The sequence below is a fragment of the Lipotes vexillifer genome, unplaced genomic scaffold, assembly GCF_000442215.2.
Source record: "Lipotes vexillifer unplaced genomic scaffold, Lipotes_vexillifer_v1.1 scaffold25, whole genome shotgun sequence".
In the NCBI taxonomy this organism is placed as follows: domain Eukaryota; kingdom Metazoa; phylum Chordata; class Mammalia; order Artiodactyla; family Lipotidae; genus Lipotes; species Lipotes vexillifer.
The window spans coordinates 1-24,411 of record NW_006792881.1 but is presented as its reverse complement, the minus strand read 5'-3'; the positions used below and the strand labels follow the sequence as shown (position 1 = coordinate 24,411).

Below are 24,411 nucleotides of genomic sequence, written 5' to 3'. Positions count from 1 at the left end.
CAACCAACCAATTTTCAGAAATTACTCTAGCCTTTCACATTTAATTTCCTTCTACTAAAGCTATTAGAATAAATGATAATATTTTAATTTTTGTTGTATTAGAAGAAAATAACACATTTTATTCACCATCAATAACATAAATTCTTTGAGGTCATTATTAAAGTACCACTCTTACTGCAGCAGTGAAGCATAGGTTCTGTATGAATATAACTTGCAAAATCAAAACCAAAATAAATAATGATAGTTAATGCTGCAAATAAAAACAAAAGTAGATGACACAGTCTTAATTTCCTTCAATATTTAAATAAATATAATCCAATAATGTTACTATGGTAACCATTTCTTTAATCAACAAAAGAAAGTGGTCTTCATAGTTTAAGTAATAATGTAAATTTCTGCCCTAGATGATTACAGAGTAGTAAAATAATTCAATAAATTAGTAACTAGTTCAAAATAAAGTAAATTGTGTGGCATTTTGTGAGGAGGATGAAAACTCTTTTTCAGAAGAAGGTGTTGAGTTTTGATCCTGTTCAAATGGAAACGGAAAACTAAAATCATCTCTTCCAGCTCCAAATGTATGAGTTGAAGAGTCCAATGGAAAAGAAAAAGTAAAGGTATCTTCTCCTTCTGCTTTCCCAAATAAGTTTCCTGAGGAAGATAAATATTACAATATCATGCTATTCATGTTACATAATATGATTAATTTGGTTATAATCTACCAAATTACAGTATACTGCACACAATAAATAGGGTAACATAGAATCACATATTTAACTGTTTTTCTCTTATGTGTAAAGCATTGTCCTTTGTACTGTGGAAGGTTAAACAGGTCCAAACTTAAACCCCACTTACATGTAATTTGAATTCAAGTATATAAAGAACTAGTATATAAGGTAGAAAGAGGAGTAATAAATTTCAAATGGACAGAATAGCACAGAGGAACAGAAATAGGTGTACATAGGAAATATAAGGGTAACAGAAGACAATTCAGCTTATCAGAAGCATTGAGAAATAACAAAGAGTTATTAAAATGGAATTAATAAAGATGAGCTTGTAAAGACTGCTGAATTTCCAGCTATAGGATCTGGACCTTATTTGATAGATAAGATGAACTCATTAAAAGTTTACAAACAGAACAGCTTCCCTGGCAGCGCAGTGGTTGAGAGTCCGCCTCCCGATGCAGAGGACACGGGTTTGTGCCCCGGTCCGGGAAGATCCCACATGACGCGGAGCGGCTGGGCCCGTGAGCCATGGCCGCTGAGCCTGCGCGTCCGGAGCCTGTGCTCCGCAACGGGAGAGGCCACAACAGTGAGAGGCCCGCGTACCGCAAAAAAAAAAAAAAACGTTTACAAGCAGAGATATGACAAGATTTGAACTGCTTTATAAGGATTACTCAGGAGAGAATGTGTAGAAAGCCTGAAACAGGAAAATGTTTAGAAATGGGGCTAACAGGAAAGAGATGATGAAAGCTTGGCATTACCTACAATCATAGAAAAGGGAATGGAGAAAGAAATGCTAGATTTGAGACATATTGTATAAGTCAAATTTATTCAACTATTACTTATTGCATAACTACAATATACTGTTTATGGCATTGTTCAAGGAAATTGACAGAACAGTGAAAAGGATTTTATAGTTTTAAAAGGAATTTTTGAAATCAACTTTACATAAAGAATTACTTGGTTAGTGATTCCCAGAATTGCCTTTAAGGAAAAATATTGTTTTTCATTCATTATATTATTTAAGACTATAATTATAAAAATATATTTTCAACATCTTAATTAGAATTTTTAATTACTATTAAACAATTTTAAATGTACGGTAATCCAAAGACTTACTTGAAATGCCTTTTAAAGCATCTATATTTTTTCCACAGAGAACAAATTCAATTAATATGTTAAGCAAAACAATTTACTTTGTGCCACTTTGAAATTTCATATATTTTCAAATATCTCAGTTATTTTACCCTAAATGAAGCTGAGCCAACCAGCAATAGGGTGGGTGGGTAGATGGATGGCTGGAGGGATGGACAAATCAGGACGGACTGATCCTTGGGTTCTTCCTCTCTCCCTTTCTCACTTCAGTATATATCCATAAGACTTAAACAAAGGAAAACAGCTATAACATAGCTATAGATCCAGAAAGAACTAAAAATATTGAATCTCCCTTTGAAACATGAATTTGACATTATTTTAATTTCAGAACAAAAGAAGTTCATATGAAGTCTTCATAAAACTCCTGTGATCACCTTAAATAAAATAATAGATTACTGTACAAGATTACTGTGTAGTCTAGGTGCTGTGGAGAATTCAAAGGTAAACAAAACAAGAGTCCCTGTCCTCAAAGAACCTATGATTACAAAAGATTTTATATATATTCATAAATAATGACAGTATAATAATGGTATAGATACAAAAAAGTATTTTAAAAAAGACATTCAGAAAGTGAAAGAGCTTTTTTTCAAAATAGAAAATAAATTTTATTTCTATGTTAACGATGACTAAAAATTCAGAAAAATATCTTAAAAATTTATAATTTGTAATAGTATGTGCAGAAGTCGTATACCTAGAAATAACCTAATTAAATATGGCTACTTTACTTTTACCATGTTTTAAAAATGACTAATGGAAAGTCAATTCCAATTGCTGTCCATCTATTGTTGATCTGGGAAGTTTTCATAGACTCAGTTACTTAGTCTTCAGATAATATCCTCTTTACTTTCTGTTAGGCAACCAGAGCCCCAAGTTTTACAGCTTGGGGAATAGTCTTCATCTAGGTCCTTTTAGGGAGAGACCTTTTTGGAATGGAATGTCAAAGGGGAAAAATAAAACGTTCTGTGGAAGAGAACCTGGTCTTGAAAAGATGGTTAGAAAGTGATAGAAGTTGAGGATTTCAGGAAGAAAAAGTGGGTAAGAAAGTGTGGGCAGATTTGGGATGCAGTGAGTTCTTCAGTATGGCCAAAGCACAGATTATTTTTATAGGAGAAAAGGTTTAGGAGCTAGGTTAGAAAACTGGGAGCATAATTTGCTACTCCAGGGGAGCCACTAAAGGTATTTAACCAGGGCAATGAGATGGCCAACATTATGCATAAGGAGAGTAATTGGGGTATGATCTATAAGTAGGCGAAAAGGATGAAAAGACCAATCACAATGTTACTGCAATAGCCCAGGTGAATGGTAATAAGACTGTGAAATATAATGATTTCCATATAATGAAAACAGAAAAGAAAATAAATATTTCAGAGAGAGAACTGATAAAACTTGATGACTAGCTGAATGTAGTCACAGGCACAGAAAGAAGTTAAAATTAACCCTGATGTTCTGAGTCTTGGCAACTAGAATAATGGAGAGACCATTAGGTATATCAGAAAGAGAACAAGTTTGATTTCAGATATACTGAGTCTTTAATGTCAACAGATGCCTTAGATATAAAGATATATCAATTATACAATTATAAATAAGGTCCTACCAGACGACTTCACTGGTGACTTTTACCAAACATTTAAAGAAGAATTAATTGTCAATCTTTCTCAAGCTCTTCAAAGAAATCAAAGAGGGAACATTTCCAAACTCATTTTATGAGGCCAGCATTACCGTCATACCAAAGCCAGAAAAGGACACTACCAGAAAAAAAACTACAGACCAATATCTCTGATGAATATAGATGCAAAAATTCTCACTAAAATACTTGCAAACTGAATTAAGCAGCATGTAAAAAGGATCATTCATCATGCTCAAGTGGGATTTATACCTGGGATGCAAGGATGGTTTGATGTATGCAAATCAATCAACATGATACATCACATTAACAGAATGAAAGAAAAAAATCATATGATCATCTCAATAGTTGCAGAGACAGCATTTGACAAATTCAACTCATTCATGATAAAACTCTTAAAAAATTACGTATAGAAGAAACTCACCTCAACATAATAAGCATAATAAAGGCTATATACGATAGGCCCATAGCTAACATCATACACAATAATAAAAGATTGAAAGCTTTTCCTCTAAGATCAGGAGCAAGACAAGAGTGTCCACTCCCATTCAACATAGTACTGAGAGTCCATGTCAGAGCATTCAGGCAAGAAAAAGAAATAAAAAGCCTCAAAATTGGAAAGTAAGAGGTAAAATTATTTCTATTTGCAGATGGCATGATTTTATATATAGAAAATCCTAAAGACTCCACCAAAAACTTGTTACATCTAAACAACAAATTCACTAAAGTTGCAAGATACATAATAAACATCCAAAAATCAGTAGCATTTCTGTACACTAACAAATTATCTGAAAAAGGAATAAAGGAAATGATCCCATTTACACCAAAACAATTAAATACTTAGGAATAAACTTAACCAGAGAGGTAAAAGACCTCTACTCTGAAAACTACAAGACACTGGTGAAAAAAATTGAAGAGAGAAATAAATGGAAAGGTATCCCATGTTCACAGATTGGAAGAATTAATATTGCTAAAATGCCAATACTACCAAAAGCCATTTATAGATTCAGGATGATCTCTATCAAGGTTCTAATGACATTTTTTACAGAAGTAGAAAAAAAATCCAAAAATTTATATGGAACCACAAAAGAAAAGCCAAAGCAATCCTGAGAAAGAACAAGGAGGGTGGCATCACACTCCTGATTTCAAGTTATAGTAATCAAAACAGAATGGTACTGATATAAAAACAGACAAATAGATCAATGGACCAGAACTGAGAGCCCAGAAATAAACCCAAGCACACACAATTAACTGATATTTGACAGGGGAGCCAAGAATATTCAATGGAGAAAAGATAGTCTCTTCAATAAATGGTGCTGGGAAAATAGGATATTCATATGTAAAAGAATGAAACTAGACCCACTACCTTACATCACTCACAAAAATTAACTCAAAACAGAGTAAAGACTTAAATGTAAGACCTGACACCATGAAACTCCTAGAAGAAAATATAGGAAAAAAGATCCTTGATATGAGTCTTGGGAACAATATTGGATATGACACCTAAAGCACAAGCAACAGAATGAAAAATAAATGGGATTGCATCAAACTAAGAAGCTTCTGCACAACAAAAGAAACAATCAACAATGTGAAAAGACAACTTACAAAATGGGAAAATATATTTGTAAACCATATATCCAATAAAGGGTTAACATCCAAAATATATAAAGAACTTATACAACACAACAGCAAACAAACAATTCAATTAAAAGATGGGCAGGGCTTCCCTGGTGGCGCAGTGGTTGAGAGTCCGCCTGCCAATGCAGGGGACACTGGCTCGTGCCCCAGTCCGGGAAGATCCCACATGCCACGGAGTGGCTGGGCCCGTGAGCCATGGCCGCTGAGCCTGCGTGTCTGGAGCCTGTTGCTCCGCAACGGGAGAGGCCACAACAGTGAGAGGCCCGTGTACCACAAAAAAAAAAAAAAAAAAAAAAAAAAAAAAAAAGGGCAAACAATCTGAATGGACATTTTTCCAAAGAAGATATACAAATGGCCAACAGGTACATGAAAAGATGCTCAACGTCACTAGTTACTAGGAAAATGCAAATTAAAAACACAATGAGGGACTTCCCTGGTGGTCCAGTGGTTAAGAATCTGCCTGTCAATGCAGGGGACATGGGTTCGATCCCTCATCCAGGAAGATCTCACATGCTGTGGGGCAACTAAGCCTGTGCACCACAACTACCGAAGCCCGTGCACTCTAGAGCCCGCGCACCACAACTACTGAGCCCATGGGCCACAACTACTGAAGCCCGCACACCTAGAGCCCATGTTCCACAACAAGAAAAGCCACTGCAATGAGAAGCCTGCACACCACAACAAATAGTTCCCGCTTGCCACAACTAGAGAAAGCCTGCGTGCATCAACGGAGACCTAGTGCAGCCAAAAAGAAAAAAGAAAAAAACAACAGAAACACAATGAGATATCTTCTCATACCTGTTAGAATGACCATCATCAAAAAGACAAGAAATAACAAATGTTGGAGAGGATGTACAGAAAAAGGAACTCTTGGGCTTCCCTGGTGGCGCAGTGGTTGAGAGTCTGCCTGCAGGTGCGGGGGACACGGGTTCAAGCCCTGGTCTGGGAAGGTCCCACATGCTGCGGAGCAACTACGCCCATGAGCCACAACTACTGAGCCTGCGCACCTAGAGCTTGTGCTCCGCAACAAGAGAGGCCGCGACAGTGAGAGGCCCACGCACTGCGATGAAGAGTGGCCCCCACTTGCCGCAACTAGAGAAAGCCCTCGCACAGAAACGAAGACCCAACACAGCCAAAAATAAATAAATAAATAAAATTCAAAAAAAAAAAAAAGGAACTCTTGTGCACTATTGGTGGGATTATAGACTGCTAAAGCCACTATGGAAGACATTATGGAAGTTCCTCAAAAAATTAAAAATAGAACTACTATATGATCCAGCAATTCCACTTCTGGGAATATATCCAAAAGAAATGAAACACTAACTTGAAAAGATATCTGTGCCCCTATGTTCACAGCAGCATTATTTATAATAACGAAGATATGGAAATAACCTGTGAGTGAAATGATGGATGAATGGATAAAGAAGTTGTGAGATATCTAAATATGCATATACAAATATTATTTGTATATATATGCATATACATGCATATACAAATATTATTCGACCATAAAAAAGGAGAAAATCCTGTCATTTACAACCACATGGATGGACCTTGAGGGCATTATGCTAAGTGAAATAAGTCAGACCTGTATGATCTCACTTATAAGTAGAAACTAAAAAATTAGAAAAGAAAGAAACCAAACTCCCAGAAAAAGAGATCAGATTTGTGGTTACCAGAGGTGAGGGTATGGAGATGGGAAATTGGGAGAAGGTGGTCAAAAGGTACAAACTTCCAGTTATAAGATAAATAAGTACTAGGGATGTAATGTAAAACATGATGCCATAGTTAACATTACTGTGTTATACATATGAAAATTGTTAAGGGATTAATTCCTAAAAGTTCTCATAACAAAGAAGAAAAAATTTTTTTAAATTGTATCTATATTTGATGATAGATGCTAAGTAAACTTACTGCAGGAATCATTTCACAATATAAGTATTTCAAACCATTATGTAACACACCTTAAATTTATACAGTGGTGTATGACAATTTTATCTCAGTAAAACATGGGGGGAGACTAAGAAAAGTAAGGTCCAGGAGTTTAAGAGAGTTAGGAGAAGTCAGGGAGGGAAGATATGTATTATAATATTTGAAAATGCTGAAGTGAATGAGTGTCAAATGAGAGTGTCAAAGGGGAGAATGTAAATAGATTTAATATTTTAGATAGTCGCATTTAAAGAATGTCTACAATTGCTGTATTCATTCTGGCCTTGTGGCATTTAATAACCATTTATGACAATTCCAAAATTTATGTCTCACCCCAATGAATTCCAGGTTCATATATAAAATTTCCTACTTACTTTCACTCAGATATCTAATATAGGCTTTTCAGTGATAACACTTCTAAAATTAAACTCCTGTCAATCTCAAATTAACTTCTACAGCCTTCTATATTTCAACAGATGTTAATTCCATTCTTAAAATTATTCAGGTCAAAATCTTGGCATCATCCTTCTTTCTCTTAATCCTTACATCCAGTCCATAAGCAGATCCTTACAACTCTACCTTCAGAAAACTTAATAACCAAAATCTGATCTTTCTCACCACTTCCACTGACATCATCCGCACTATTATCAGTTCTCACCTGTACTATTTCAATAGCTCCCTGATCTCCCCCACGTTTCCATATGGTCTGTTCTCCGTAGAGGAGTCAAACAATGCTTTTAAAACCTGTCAGATCATTTCAGTCCTTGCTGAAAACTCTCCAATAGCTTCCCATCTCAAACAGAAAAAAAAACACCCCAAAGTCCTTAAATGGTCTAAGTGTGCCCTATGGTTTGCTCTCCCTCCAACTTCTCTGATTTAATTTCTTACCAGTTTTTCCTTCCTTATTTGATTCCAATCATATCAATTAAGCTGCTGTTCAATGAACATGCTGAGCACACTCCCATCTCAAGGCCTTTGAACCCTCTGCCTAGAACAGTTATCCCAGTAGCTTGTACCTGCACCTCCTTCAGGTCTCTGCTCAAATGCTCCCTTTTAGTGATGCCTTCTCTAATTCCCTTGGAACACAGCAACTATCTTCCCAATCCAACTACTCCCTATTTCCCTTACTCTGCTTTAGTTTTCTTCATAATATTTATCCCCACAAGTGAGTAGAGTTAACATCAGGCCTGTGCTGATCCAGGCCCACCTGGAAGAATGACCTTGGAGTCTGACTCCTCACAGCACTGTTTTCTTAGAAAATAAGAATTAAGGTAAATGTATAATGATGTGTTTGACTAGTCTACTGGGCGGGACTACACCTGAATTAGAGGACCTGTGACTCGGTATATAGTCCTTCCTAGCTCTCAGGTGGGAAACCAAGGCTGCAGCTTTTGTGTGTCAAGGTGATTTACCTGCATCATGCCTTTTGTCCATAGCAGCTTTACATATCCCATGTAGATGAGGTAGCAAAAGAAAGCTTATTATTTGGGTTGCCGGTGGGCCTCTCAATAAGATAAAGACACTGTACATGCTGTTATCTCCTATCCTGTATCTTTCTATAAAGTTAAGTAAATCTAAGACTAAAAATTGTGACAGTGAGTCTGACTGCCAATTCAAATCTATATGAACTGTTTTTTAGTGCAGTACCTTACATATAATCATTGTCTATTTTCAGTTTACCCCACTAGAACATAAACCCTATGAGAATTTTGCATTCTTGTCCACTATTCCATCACCAGAGCCAGAAGCGGTACCTGATGTAAAATATACTATATATAAATACATTTATTTTTATATGTTGAATAAATGAACTAATCAACGGATAAATGAAGAAAGAAGGTCCAATAAAAAGTAAGCCCCAGCGAGACAAGACAAAATCCAAAAACTCCAGAAGGGAGATGGGAGTAGTCAACAATATCAAATGCTGCAAAGTGACTGAATATGATAATAAAAATAAAATACTCATAATATTTGATAATTAGTAAGTCATTAGTAATATTGGAAAAAGCAAGTTTTGGTAGAGTAGTGAGAGAAGAAGCTAAATTGCTAAAAAATAATAATAATAATTAGTGAATCGTGCAGAAGTAACGAATATTTTTAAAGAATAAACTGAGTGCCTAAGAAAATCAGAGACAAACTAAACACAGTGAAAGTTAACATGGTTTTATATATAGCAAACTTCAAATCACTTACCAGTTTCTTGCTGTGATGAGAGAAGATTTAAATTTCCTGCAGAATAATGTTCATGAAACTGGAAAAAAATTTCCATTAAATATTACTCATGAAATCAGTAGAACAGTAGGTATAGCATTTATATTAGACTCTAAAGCCTAGTTCGTCTAATAAGCATAATTAGAGTAGACAAAATTGCAACATTCTATATAGCGCATTATTGTAATTAAAACGAGATCTATCTTCAAAACTATCATTGACTTATATTAAAATAAGGTTTATTGATTTGACTGTGGCAATAGATAAAATATTAATAGGCTATATATATATATATATATATTATACCAAGGATACTTCCTACTTTGGAATATTAATATAACCTAAAATTCTAATTAACTTTGTTTTATTCTGAAGGCCTTTTACAAATCAGGTTGTTGTTACTGCTTTCCTGACTATAAAAACAATACAAAGTATTACAGCTTCATGTCAGTTCAAATAAAGTTTTGCTGCCAAAAGAGTCCATTTTCTCTGTAAAACAGGGTTTTCAAAAAATGGGATCATGAAACATAGTTTTCTGTCCTCTTTTTTTTCCTCTTAACATTGCATTATGAGCATTTTTCCACATAACTATTCTTTCAAAACCTTATTCTTTTTATGGCATTTTAATATTCCTCTAATATGGACATACAATATAGTTTCAATCATGCTTTTGTTTAAAACATTTAGGTTGTTTCTATTTTTTTCTAATATAAATCACACTTGAATATATACTATTATGCACAGATTTATACTTCTTTGAGCATAAGGAAAGCTGATTTTCCCAGAGATTTAATAAGGCACTTGAATTTCTTTTTCGGTGAATTATCTATTCACCAAATAGACTCTGTCCATAACTCTATTGAGGCAGTAATTTTCTTGCTGGTACATATAAGCTCTTTATATAATAAAGACCTTAACTGTTTGTGATATTATTGCAAATATTTTATAACACATTATCATTTTGCCTTTAAATTTTTTTAACATATAAAATTTTGTATGTAACCAAACCAAAACCCTCTTTATTTTCTTTTGGCTCTTCTTCCACTGTTTTTATGCTTAGAGAATACTTCCTTCTCTTAAGATCTGGTAAATATTCACCTATATTTCTTCTGAAATATTTTATGGTTAACATTTTAAAATGTAATGCATCTATAATATCTATTGGTGTACAGTGTAAGACAAATGCCTAATTTATCCCCACTAATTTGTGGTCCTATCTATATCGCATTCTAAATTCTTTTGTTTCGAGACATTTCCCATGCCATTGATCAATCAATCAATCCTTGTACCTTTACCACACTATTTTGATTGCTCTAGGCTTATAGGATATTTTAATATGTAAAAGTGAAGTTCCCCCTTATCAGTCTTCTATTTCATACTATTCTATTATTAAAATCAGTAGGAGCCATAATAATATCCTCTCTTTCATTCCTAATATAGGTAAATCTTATCTTTTTATTTGTCAATCTAGTAAGTTTATAAATTTTGTCAATTTTTTTCAAACAACCAACTCTGGCTTTGCTAATTTTCTCTATTGTTTGTTTTCTATTTCATTGACTTCTTATTTTTCGTAGTTTTTCATTCTACTTACTTTGGGTTTACTTTCTTCTTTTTTTAGCTTTTCAAGGTGGAACTTTAGGTCACCGATTACAGACCTTTCTTCTTTTCTTAAATGGTTAATTAAATTATTTAAAGTTATTTTGCTCTGGTTTTGTCAGCAACCTACAGTTTCTGATATGCTGAATTTTCATAACCATTTATTTCAAAATCTTTTCTAATTTCTTCTTTGATCCATGGCCTAAATATTTAGGACTTTCCTAATATCTTATTGATTTCTAATTTAATTCCATTATGATCAGATAACATACTCCGTATAATTTCTATCCTTTTAAATTTATTAGGAGCCATTTAATGGCCCAGAATATGGTCTGTCTTGGTGAATGTACCATCAGTGCTTGAAAAGAATAAATATGCTGCAGTTGTTAGATGTGGTATTCTATAAATGTCTGTTAGGTCAAGGGAGTCGATGGGGTTGTTCAGATTTTATATAAGATCTTTCTTGATTGTGTTGCCTAATTCTATCAATTGCTGAGAAAGGAGTATTAAAAACCTCCAACTAAGTTTGTGTTTTTGTCTATTTCTCCCTTTAATCCTGTCAATTTTTGTTTCTACATATACATGTAGTTGAAAAGACCAACTACCTACCTGAAAATTTTTTCACACTGAGAATATATGAAGTTTGTTTAGAATTACAAAGCCAAATTAATTTTTAAACTGCCTTTAACTGCAATTTAAATCATTGCTATCCTGAGATTCTATTTTATGAACTGATGTCAATTTGAGCCACCTGAGGTTGAAAACATAAAGATAATGGGGGAACGTTGTTATGCTATCAATACTCAGAATCTTTTAAAAATTGCCTCTGCAAGTGGTATTGGGAAAGTTGGAGAGCTACGTGTAAATCAACGAAGTTAGAACACACCTTCATGCCATACACAAAAATAAACTCAAAATGGCTTAAAGACTTAAATATAAAACAAAACACCATAAAACTCCTAGAAGAGAACATAGGCAAAACATTCTCCGACATAAATCATACAAATGTTTTCTTAGGTCAGTCTCCCAATGTAATAGAAATAAAAGCAAAAATAAACAAATAGAACCTAATCAAACTTACAAGCTTTTGCACAGCAAAAGAAACCTTAAACAAAACGAAGACAACCTACAGACTGGGAGAAAATATTTGCAAACGATGTGACCAACAGGGCTTAATTTCCAAAACATACAAACAGCTCATACAACTCAACAACAACAACAAAAAAAACAACCCAATCAAAAAATGGGCAGAAGAATTAAACAGGCATTTCTCCAAAGAAGACATACAGATGGCCAATAGGCACACGAAAAGATGCTTAATATCCCTAATCATCAGAGAAATGCAAATCAAAAGTACAATGAGATACCACCTCACACCAGTCAGAGTGGCCATACTTAAAAAGTTGACAAATTACAAATGCTGGAGAGGCTGTGGAGAAAAGGGAACCCTCCTACACTGTTGGTGGGAATGTAAATTGGTGCAGCCACAATGGGAAACAGTATGGAGGTTCCTCAAAAAACTAAAAATAGAGTTGTCATACGACCCAGCAATCCCAGTCCTGGACATATATCCAAACAAAATTATAATTCTAAAAAATACATACACCCCTGTGTTCACAGCAGCACTACTTATAATAGCCAAGACGTGGAAACAACCTAAATGTCTATCAACAGATGAATAAAGAAGATGTGGCATATATATATATATATATATATATATATACACAATGGAATACTACTCAGTCATTAAAAAGAATGAAATGATGCCATGTTGCAGCAACATGGATGAACCTAGAAATTATCATACTAAGCGAAGTAAGTCAGAAAGAGAAATACAAATACCATATGATATCACTTACATGTGGAATCTAAAATATGACACAAGTCAATATATCTACAAAACAAAAACAGACTCACAGATATAGAGAACGGACTTGTGGTTGCCAAGGAGGGGGGAGGGGAGGGAAGGATTGGGAGTCTAGGATTAGCAAAGGCAGACTTTGTATATAGGATGGATAAACAACAAGTTCTGACTGTCCAGCACAGGGAACTATATTCAATATCCTGTGGCGAACCATAATGGAAAAGAATATGAAAAAGAATATATATATATATATATATATATATATATAAAAAACTGACTCACCTTGCTGTACAGCAGAAATGAACACAACATTGTGAATCAACTATACATCAATAAAAATTTTTTTAAATAAAATAAATTGCCTCTGTTTTGTACTGTGCTCCAAGGAAGTTTAGTATTAAAGAATTAAACTTTTTGAGGTTGCAGTGTACAATTTTTTTAGAAATAAAACTTTAGCTTCTCATATTACCTGATGTGATGAGATTTCTGAATCAAATACAGAAGAATCAAATAAATTCAATCCAGGAGATCTAGAAGTATAACTCATAAGAAAAGAAAATCCAGGGGATTCCTTTTGTGTTTGACATTCAGTAGCTGTATTTCTATTTTTGATACAGAGAAATAAGAACTCATCAAAATGTTAAATACATATTATTAAATATTGCAGACTGGTAAGCACCATAGGCAATGGCACAGAGGTAAGAATTAGCATAGCAGGAAAAGGGAGGAAGTAGTTATTGAAGTGACAAACCTATGGAGAAAAAAACAAACCTATGGTTTTGGGTGGAGAATAATATTAACTAAAGTAGAATAATCAATTATAAAATGATAATAAAGAATTCCTACTAAGAATATACTGTCAGGCTCTATTCTATGTATTTTCATCATCATTAATTTACTTATTCCTCACAATAACCCTATGAGATAGCTACCATTATTATCACCTCCATTTCAGAGAAGAGGATTTTGAAGCATAGGAAGATTAAATGATTTGCTCAAAAGAATGTAAGTGCCAGAGTTGGGATTTGAATGTAGCAACAAAGATTCAAAGTCTAAGCTCTTAAGCCTGATGCTATACTGTCCCCAAGATCTTGAAAGCAGTCACAAAATTTTAGTCTTAATGAGAAGCCAGCCATGACAGATTGCTTCATAAGGGAGTTAAGTTATAAAATGATTTGGGAAAAATAATTAGACAAGACAGTATATAACACGTGGTTAAAACATGAATTCTGGAGGCAGAACTGCCTGGGTTTAAATCTCAACTCTGTCACCAACGAGTTGTATCACCTGTGATTCTGTTTCCTCATCTATAAAATAAGGATAATAATGTACTTACATCTCATAAAGCCGTTGTGAATATGAAAGAAGCAATATTTATTAAATGCTTACACATAGTGCTATTAAGTGCGTGTTAAATAATAGAAGTCTGAAGATACTTCTATAACTCTCTCCATGACCATTAATGAGTCATTTTACAGATTGGTTTTCTCATCCATAAAGAGAGGTTTTAGTATACGATTGCCACATACTTTTACGGTTCTCAGATTTGATGATGAGTTCCACTTTGAACATGCTGTGTTTGAGTCAACAGCATGACATTCATATATAAAAATCTTAGTAGCAATTTAAAAAACAGAGTAGAACACAGGTGAGAGATTCCTGATGAAGTGAAATCTGTTTGACATATATTTTAGAAGAATCTCAGGGTTCAGATTCAAGAAAAGATTGAACTAAACAGCTTGAATGCAGCACTATTTTCTTGGCTGTAAACTACAAATCTGTATTTTCCAAAGTTAAATAATGATGTTACAGATATTTATGCCTACTAAGGTTACTTAAAAGAATGGTAACTCTTGTTTTAGACACTACAACATTAAGGAAAAATGACTGCTGGAACATTATTCAATGATGTACACAACCTACCAAATGTGATAGTAACTTTTTAGCTCTACATTTAAAATTTTTCCATACATTTTTTATTCTTCTGAAAATCTTAAATCTTATACTGTTGAACTTGATAAGTACTCAGGATCTAGTCCACCTTCAGCTAAATGTTTCAGGGAAAATGGGGAAGAGGATCTATGAAATGAGATGGCAGAATGTTTATAACTGTTCCAACAGAATGATAGGTACATGAGAGTTCATTATACTACTCTCTCTCTCCTTTGTATATTTGAAATATTCCATAATAAAAACTTTTAAAAGTTACAGGTATTAGGCATTTTACTATTCCTATCAATTACTTACATAACTCAATATGTAGATTCTTTCATTATAATTACTAATTAAAATCTTACATTTCAAATGAGGGGGTTTTAGGTAATTTCTCCACAGAGTCAGGTGTTCTCACAGCTTCAGGAGTCCTTAAAAATAAAGGAATTTCAGGAGTTCGTGGAAAAATCTCAGCCCTTTCTTCTACTTCATCGCTATTACTTTCTATTGGCTTCCCCAAATGTTCGGCATATGTAACCTGCAGATTCAAAGTAACAGAACACTATAAAAATGAATGTTATTGCATTAATAATCTCATACATGTAAAAATATGAGGTTAAAAACATCATATTAACATACGATGTTATCATTTCATAGACAAAATAAGTAAAATAATTGGTGAAAGTGATATCAAAATATATCTGTTCAAAAAACAGGAAAATAATTATTTTTGATTTTCCAATTTTTCTTTTCTTCCCAGCTCTATCTCACCTACCCCTACCTGAAAAAGTAACTCATAACCAGGACATACTCAGATTGATGAAGAAAAATGGTTAGGAATGATTTTTCTTTTAAAATTTCCACATCATGCTCTGGGTCAAGATTTGTATACGAATATCCCCTTGAAAGAAAAGAGCAATCTTGCTCTCACTTGTTATGTTCTTTGCACTTTTTGCCCTAATAAATTCATTATACTACTTTCCCTGCAAAGATTGAGAACTTGAATACTAATTTTCCTTTATATCATTTTGTAGGCTAGGAATATGATTTCTCAAATGTTTTGTTACCAGATCCCATTACGGAAACAGTTTGGGTCCCTCCAGCAAAAAAATGAAAATGTGCTTTTTACCTGTATTTCTTTACAGCAGAATACTACTCTTGTTTCTCCTGTCTTATCCCTTAGTAGCTACGGTACATTGCCTACACCTATCATCGCTAAAGCTTTCCACTATTAAAAAATATTTTGAAGATACTTTTGTGGCAGCCTGGGCAAATAATTCAATCTTACCAAACAAAATTGTTTTCTTCAGTTATGATTTAGTTGTTGTGGTATCAATTATATATAGTCAATAATTAATGACAATTTTTTGTGTAAATTTTCATGTAAACTTTTTGTGGCTTCATTTTTAAATCTATAACTCCTCCAAGGGATAGAATCTGTAACATCACAGCAACTTGATTACCAAACTAATAAGATCTAGAACTCACATAAATAATCTTCATTATACCAAACTGAAATTAAAATGGAAACAGAATACTTTAAATTGTAATATTTTGCTTAGAAATTAGAAACCAAACATTTGACTTACTTGTGAAGTACACTTTGATTCTCTCAATTGTTTTACCGTCTCTTTATCTCCACACTCAGCATCTGTTTGTTATATGAGAACAAAATATATTTTGTTTGTAATTTAATTGTAAATAAAACATATTAGCCAAACCATATGAAATTACCAATATTTAACTATTCTGGGTCTATAAAAATGGAAATTTTAGATAGTTCAACTCGATACATAAAGATAAGAGAATGAAACCTATATGAAGAGTTTAAGGTACGAAATTATAAAGAACACCCCATGTAACCACCACCTAGGTAAAGAAATAGAACATTATAAGGCCCCATATTCCACATATCTTCCTCCTCATCGGTAAACACTATCCTGACTTCTGTAATAATCAATACCCTGATTTGCTTTATACAGTTTTATCACCTAAGCAATACAGTTTTTTTTCCTGTTTTAAAATGTTATATGATGAAATAATAATACATTTGTCGTGCTTTTTTTTGTTTGTTTAGTATACACTTATGAGATTCATTATGTATTGTTGCATATAGACATAGTTTGCTTCCTTTTACGGATGTATTCCATTGTACAAACACAATATATCTATCTATCCATTCTACTGCAAATGGACATTTGGGGTGTTTCTGCTTTGAGGCTATTACAAACAATGTTGTTAACATTCTTCTACATATATACTTGTATATATGTACTTGTATTTCTCTAGGTATATACCTAGGAGTGGAATTACAAAATATAGGGTAGTGTATCTTTCATTTTACCAGATGTTAAACTATTTTCCAAACTTTAGTTTTGAAACTATTCACCAATTTTTGTTGTGGCAGCTAGCCATCCTGAGCTATCCTAGGAAATCATTCGATTTCACCAGACAAAATTACTAGTTCCAATTATAATTTAGTTATATGACAATATATTTCATTTACAAATGACAGTCCCTACCAATAGTTATGAGAGTTCTAACTGTCCTACATTCTCATCAACATCTAGTATTGTCAGACTTTCCGAATTTTGCTCATCTGATGGGTGTATAATATCTCATTGTGGGTTTATTTTTCAGTTTCCTGATTTGTTGAACATCTTTTCATATGTTTATCTGCCACAAAAGTTTCTCTACTTGAAGTGCCTATTCATTTATTTTGCACATATTTCTTACTGGGTTGTCCGTATTTTTATTCTTGGTTTGTAGAAGTTTTTTATACATTTTTGGAAACTAGTCCTTTGACAGTTTTATGTATTGGAAATATATTCTCTTGCCTCCCATTCTTTTCATAGTGTCTTTTGATGAATAGAAATTCTTAATTTTAATATAGCCAAATTTATCAATTTTTCTTTTATGATTGGGCTTTTTAATTCTTTTTAAGAAATTATTTCCTATCTTAAATAAATGTTTCCCTATTTGGTCATCTGAATGCTTTATAGTTTTGTCTCTTGAGTTCAGTCACACTACTATTTTCACCACATATTAACTTCTTCAGAAGATAGGGTTGGAGATTGTTGAAGAGAGTCTTTTCTTCTTGGAAGATAATTATATGCCTTCTTGGGTGTGAAGCCTCACCATACATGCTCAATGGCAACTAGGCCTATGCCAGATACATGCATTTCCCCATATATCTGTATTAGGGGGTATACTGTTCCTAGAGATTATCTGTTCCTCCCTTGTCTAACACTGTCAGCTTAGCATATATAGAGGATTATAAACAGGTGAAATATATCACCTGGGCAGATGAGATATAATTCTTTTTTCCAGAAGAAAGCAGGAAGAATATCCATCTGCATTAAATAAGCATATTGTCTTGGTTGAATCCTATATTGAGAGTGAGAGGAATAGACTCATAGTATATTATATGACCATTCTGAATGTGCATATATTTGCAGAAAACTACACTGCCAGAATGAGCCATTTTTTAAATTTCAAAGTAAGTAAGTAATCCACATGCTATAGACAAGAAGAGGTAAAGACTTTTATATAGCCTAATGAATAGAACAATTACTATGCGTTATTGGGCTACCAAAAAAATATATATATATATACATATATATCTATGTGTCTCTATGATATATATTTTATATATACATATACATACATGTATACATATACATACACATATATACATAGAGACAGAGAATGAGTCTCTGTCTCTCAAGGGTGCATCAAAGTTCCAATAGCTAGTTGATTCTAGGATAATAAACTCATACATATATATTCTGTGACCTTTCTATGATTTTATTCAAAGAAAATAATCCAAGATAATAAAATATTTATATAAAAGAATACAGTAGCATTATTTATAACAGCAAAAAACCTGGAAATAACAAAATATTCACTGTGAGAGAATGGCTAAATAAGTTACAGCATACCGATGCAAAGACCTATTATAAGTCATCACAAATAAAATCTATTTAATGGCATGGAAAAATATCCTTAACAGTACAGTGTAAAGAAAAGGATACAAAATAATATACATAGTATGCTTCAAATTTGGAGGAATAAACTAAAAGAACAAAATACAGATATGCATAGAAAAAATATAAGAATATACAACAGTATTATGTAGTGTCAGTTATATCTGGGTGGTCATATTTTTGTTTCTTTTCTATTTTTCTCCATTTCCCAAATTTTCTACAATAAAATGTATTTGTTTTATATTTAAGATAAATGTATTTAAAAACCAGGCATGCGTGGTCAGTTAACCAGAGATGCAACCAATACAAATAATTTATTTGACTAGTATAAAAACCTGATATAACTTGTTACTGCCATTTCTTAGGAAAAATATAAACAGCAAATACCTGTATCTCCCTTTTCCAACCATTGACTGCAATTTGATTGTTTCTGTGGAGTTAACAATCTAAAATACAATAAACAAAATTTTTATATTATTTACTGAGCTGATAAATTATTTCAGAAATTAAAGCATTTTCTTATTTTTAAAGGTTACCTGAACTGCATAAAATTTTGTGAACTTTTAAAAGGCGTAACATGTGAACACTTTGAATGGTTATTCACAGCAGAGTCATTCAATACCTGAACAAAAGAAATTAAGCATTAGAATTGACTACACAAAACAATAAAATGTTTTGCTTGCCATGGATACTCAGGGCTCTCCAAGAACACTGTCATCTTCCTCATCCTCACTGTTATTATCAACATCAACAACAACTACAAACAAAACATTAAATTAAATGAAACAACTACATACAAAACATTAAGTCAAACACTGGGAAACAAAAAAGGTTTAACTCTCAAGGAATTTGATGTTTTTGACAAGTATAATAACTATGCCTGATAGTATTTCTTCATTTAAGGTAAACTTTAAAATTTTTCTTCCTTATTCATGATTAATCAAGTGAATCTTACCATTTTCTCAACTAATAACCTGATGTCTGTGTCCCTCCATCCCCTATAATCTCACAAATTGACTATAGGAAAGGAAAACAGTAGGTTAAAAGATTAAAGCCTGAAACTTTCTTTTTAAAATATGATATGTATGACAAAGCTAATATTTCATTTTTAACTTTATTTAATACTAATATTATTTATTTATTTATTTTAACATCTTTATTGGAGTATAATTGCTTTACAATGGTGTGTTAGTTTCTGCTTTATAACAAAGTGAATCAGTTATACATACACATATGTTCCCATATCTCTTCCCTCTTGCGTCTCCCTTCCTCCCACCCTCCCTATCCCACCCCTCTAGGTGGTCACAAAGCACTAATACTAATATTTAAATCACTACTTTACTAATGTTTGTATTGTCTGTTTCAAGTCTTTCATTCTCCCTGAGTCACTCATTTTGAAGAGTCACTGATTTTTCTTATTTGACCTGATATTAAAATATCTTTAATAGGAAAGTTTATCCATTTATATTTGTTATAACAGCCACTGGTCTTAATTCTGTCATCTTATGTGCCTTTAGATCATAAGAAAAAGACCTTGTCCCTCAAAGAACACTTGGCCCTTAAAGAACAAGTGTTGTTAGTTTTTGTTTGTTTGTTTGTTTGTTTTGCAGTACACGGGCCTCTCACTGTTGTGGCCTCTCCCGTTGCGGAGCACAGGTTCCGGACACGCAGGCTCAGCGGCCATAGCTCATGGGCCCAGCTGCTCCGTGGCATGTGGGATCTTCCCAGACTGGGGCACGAACCCGCGTCCCCTGCATAGGCAGGCGGACTCTCAACCACTGCACCACCAGGGAAGCCCTACAGTTTTGATATATGTTTTTTTGTTTGTTTGTTTGTTTTTGCAGTACGCGGGTCTCTCACTGTTGTGGCCTCTTCTGTTGCGGAACACAGGCTCCGGACACGCAGGCTCAGCGGCCGTGGCTCTCAGGTCCAGCCGCTCTGCGACATGTGGGATTTTCCCGGACTGGGGCACAAACCCGTGTCCCCTGCATCGGCAGGCGGACTCTCAACCACTGCGTCACCAGGGAAGCCCTTGATGTATGTTTTAAACAATATACATGTTTGTATATTCCTCCTGGTACAAGTATTTGTACAAGTATTTCAAGTAATTGTTTAGAGTAGGTGCCAAGAAGTGAAATTGCTGAGTATTTATTATTAATGAGTACTGTGAACCAGTCCTCTAAAGCAATTGTCCCAAATTATACTCCCACTGGTGTTGACTTCACTAGACATTATCAAATGTTTTAATGTGTGCAAATCTGACAGGTGACACAAGGCACCTCATTGGTTTAATTTGCATTTCCCTGTTCTCCTGAGGTCAGGCATCTTGTTATGTTTAGTGACCCTTAGTCTTTCCTTTTATGTAAGCTGACTTATCTTTTGACCATTTTTATAGTTTTTTAAATTAATTTTTAAGAATTATTATGTATTTCTTTGTATATTATACATTACAGATACCAATCCCCTAAGTGACAATTCTGTCGCTCTTTTAACTCTGTTAGTGTCTTTCACCATACAAAAGCTTTTTTATTTTGATATATTCCATTGATCAATTTGTCTTTTATTGTACCACACTGTTATAATAACTGCATTTTGATAATGTTTAAAAATGTTTGGGGATGATGAAAATGTTCTGAAATTACAGTGATGATGGTTACACTATCTTGTGAACATACTAAAAACCACTGAATTGTACACTTTAAAACAATCAATTTTATATGTGAATTATATCTCAGTAATGAAAGTTTAAAAATAAACATTTTAGGACTTCCCTGGTGGCACAGTGGTTAAGAATCTGCCTGCCAATGCAGGGGACACGGGTTCAAGCCCTGGTCCAGGAAGATCCCACATGCCGTGGAGCAACTAAGCCCGTGTGCCACAACTACTGAGCTTGTGCTCTAGAGCCTGCGAGCCACAACTACTGAGCCCACGTGCCATAACTACTGAAGCCTGTGCGCCTAGAGCCCATGCTCCACAAGAGAAGCCACTGCAACAAGAAGCCTGCGCACCGCAAAGAAGAGTAGCCCCCGCTCGGCCCAACTAGAGAAACCCTCGCGCAGCAATGAAGACCCAACGCAGCCAAAAATAAATGAAATAAAATACTTTATTAAAAAAATAAATTAATTAAAAAATAAAATAATAAACATTTTAATATCTGGTAGTAAGAGTCTCCCTAACATTCTTTTAAAAATCTTTATTTAAAATCATTTATTAATCTATTAATATAGGAAATCATATTGTTAGATTTTTCTTAATGCTAAACAATCATTGTATTCTTTGGGAAAACCAAGGTTAGTCATAATATATTACTCTTTCAATGTTACATTGCAAACTTTGGTTTGCTAGTAACTTATTTAGGAGTTTTACATCTATGTTCATTCTTGAGACTTACGTACCATAATTTTTTTTTTCTTTCACTATCCTTGTCCTTGCTATCTAATGGATTATTCATTTATAATTTGTTGGATAGTTTCCAACTCTTTTTATACTCTGGAATTGTTTGTATAAAAAGGTTATTTAATCCAATGGTTCTCAACTGGGGGCAATTTTGCCTCTTGAGACATTTGACAATGTCTGGAGATATTTTTGATTGTCATAATTTGGGGATGAGGTGCTATTGGACTCTAGTGGGTCACAAGACGACCCCACAACAAAGAATTATCTGACCCAAAATGTCAACAGTGCCACTATTAAGAAACTCTGATCTAATCCTTAACAGTTTGGTAGAATTCAGCTGAAAAATTGAGTCTGGCGTGTTCTGAAGGGCATGTGTGGTGGAGGGAAAAGGGAGGGAAATAAGGGAGAAAAGAGGGAAATAGGTATTTATATACACTTCAGTTTCACTTACATCAGTTTCTTCTAAGTTATTGATCTATTCATGTTTTTCTTTTTCAGTCTATTTAGCAATTTATATTGTGCTAAAAAACTGTCCATCTTACCTAAATTTTCAAGTTTATGGGTATATAGTTTTATAGTATCCTTTTAGGGCTTAGAAAAGATGTCTTACATAAGTGTAGAGATATGCACTTTTCCCCCCTTTTATTCTTTTCTTTTGTTGGGGGGGTATTCTCTTTTTTCTCTACACTTGCTGAAACATTAGCTTTTGGCTATATTAATTAACCCAACTTTTAAATTTCATTAATTTCTACTTTCTTTGCATTTATTATTTTACTTCTGTATTTTGAGTTAAGCTTTTCATACTTTGAGTGCAACTTTTCATACTTAAAGTTCAGCTAATTGTAATCTTTCTTATTTTCTAGTATATTTGTTTTCAAATATAAATGTCTCTCTGAGGGCCAATTTGGCTACTTTTCACAGGTTTGGGTTTATAGTATTCTTTTAAATAGTTTTTAAATTCTATTTTGATTTCTTCTATAACCCAAAAGTAATTTCAAAGTATGTGAATTTCTTTTTTCTCAGCCAAATAGTTTTTTGAGGAGAGGGCTATCTTTTCGTTTAACTTGTATTTTTTTATGCTGTGGTTAGCGAAGATAGCAGCTTTTTAGAATTGGTTGAGATATCCTTTTTGTTCTAGTAAATAGTCAATTTTGGTGAATACTGCAAACAAAATTTAACTGAATTCTGTGTATGTTGGGTTAAAAAGTTTGCTAATTGTGCTACTCAGATCCTCTACATCCTTATTTTTCATCTATTTGATTTGTTCTTATGACAGAAACTGCCAGTTTTCTATCCTATCCAAAATCTACATTTCCTTTGTGTTGTGATTTTAAAAGCAAACAAACAAAAAAGCCCATCATATTTCTCAACCTTTCTGCAGATAGAGGTAGCCATGTTACAAAGTTCTGGCCAATGAAACATTAACATAAATTGTTTAAGGAGCTTCCATAAAAGATCCCTAAAATGAGGCTGACTCAACTAGCCTTTCTCCCCTTCTTCTTTCCTGCCTAGAAGGAAGATATGATGACAAGTTGTAATGGTTAGCTTCTGACCATGAAATAACCTTGAGGTGAAAGCTTAGCGTTAAGGATAGCGGAAAGAAAACACCAATGGAGCTTGAGAAATGATGACATTGTGGAGATGGTGCCACAATTTCCCTCTTCAATACAATTCCTTTAGAAATGTCTTACCGTTTTTGGTCTACTGGGTACAGAGATTGGCATTTTCAAATATCTTTTATTTTTAGAAGTAAGGGGAGAAGGCTACAGTATATGCTCAGGCTGCCATATTGAAACTCTTTTAAGTCTTTTAGATCCTGAGATTGTACTAATGGCTAATTTAATATATTTATAACACACACACACACACACACACACACACACACACACACACGTCCTAAATGCAATACATTCACTATCTCATTTAATGCAAGCACTTAATTTGTACTATTAAAGAAGAAATACCTACCTGAGTGTCACTTTCTTTTTGTCTGAAGTCAATATTGGCAAGTTTTGACTGCTTCACAGAACTTTCTTCTTTTTTATCTAGGTTATTAAATGGTACTACTTCAAATCAATTCCAGAAATAGAATCAAATAGCATGCTCAATATTTAACCTAACCTTGTAATTTTAAAAAATCAAGTTACATTAATATTTAATTTAAATTAAAATAAAGAATTATGAATCACTACATATTCTTAATTCCCCAATATATAATAGCTATTACAATAACCATGAATGTAAAATGAAAAACAGCTGACAAAAATAAATTAATTAAATTAAATTTAAAAAAACAGCTGACAGGGCTTCCCTGGTGGCACAGTGGTTGAGAGTCCGCCTGCCAATGCAGGGGACATGGGT

The 24,411-nt window shown here is 33.6% G+C and overlaps 1 protein-coding gene across 1 annotated transcript; it reads right to left on the bottom strand.

Annotated features, from left to right (window-relative positions):
- Positions 1-448: 448 nt before the first annotated feature.
- LOC103069775 (protein SIX6OS1-like) lies at positions 449-24,095 on the bottom strand (the record flags this gene model as incomplete). Its single annotated transcript, XM_007466053.1, has 8 exons — positions 449-648; positions 9,259-9,316; positions 13,206-13,350; positions 15,034-15,206; positions 16,258-16,319; positions 19,042-19,100; positions 19,191-19,276; positions 24,019-24,095. Coding segments are annotated over 8 exons (860 nt in total), but the record flags the coding sequence as incomplete, so codon positions are not given.
- Positions 24,096-24,411: the final 316 nt, after the last annotated feature.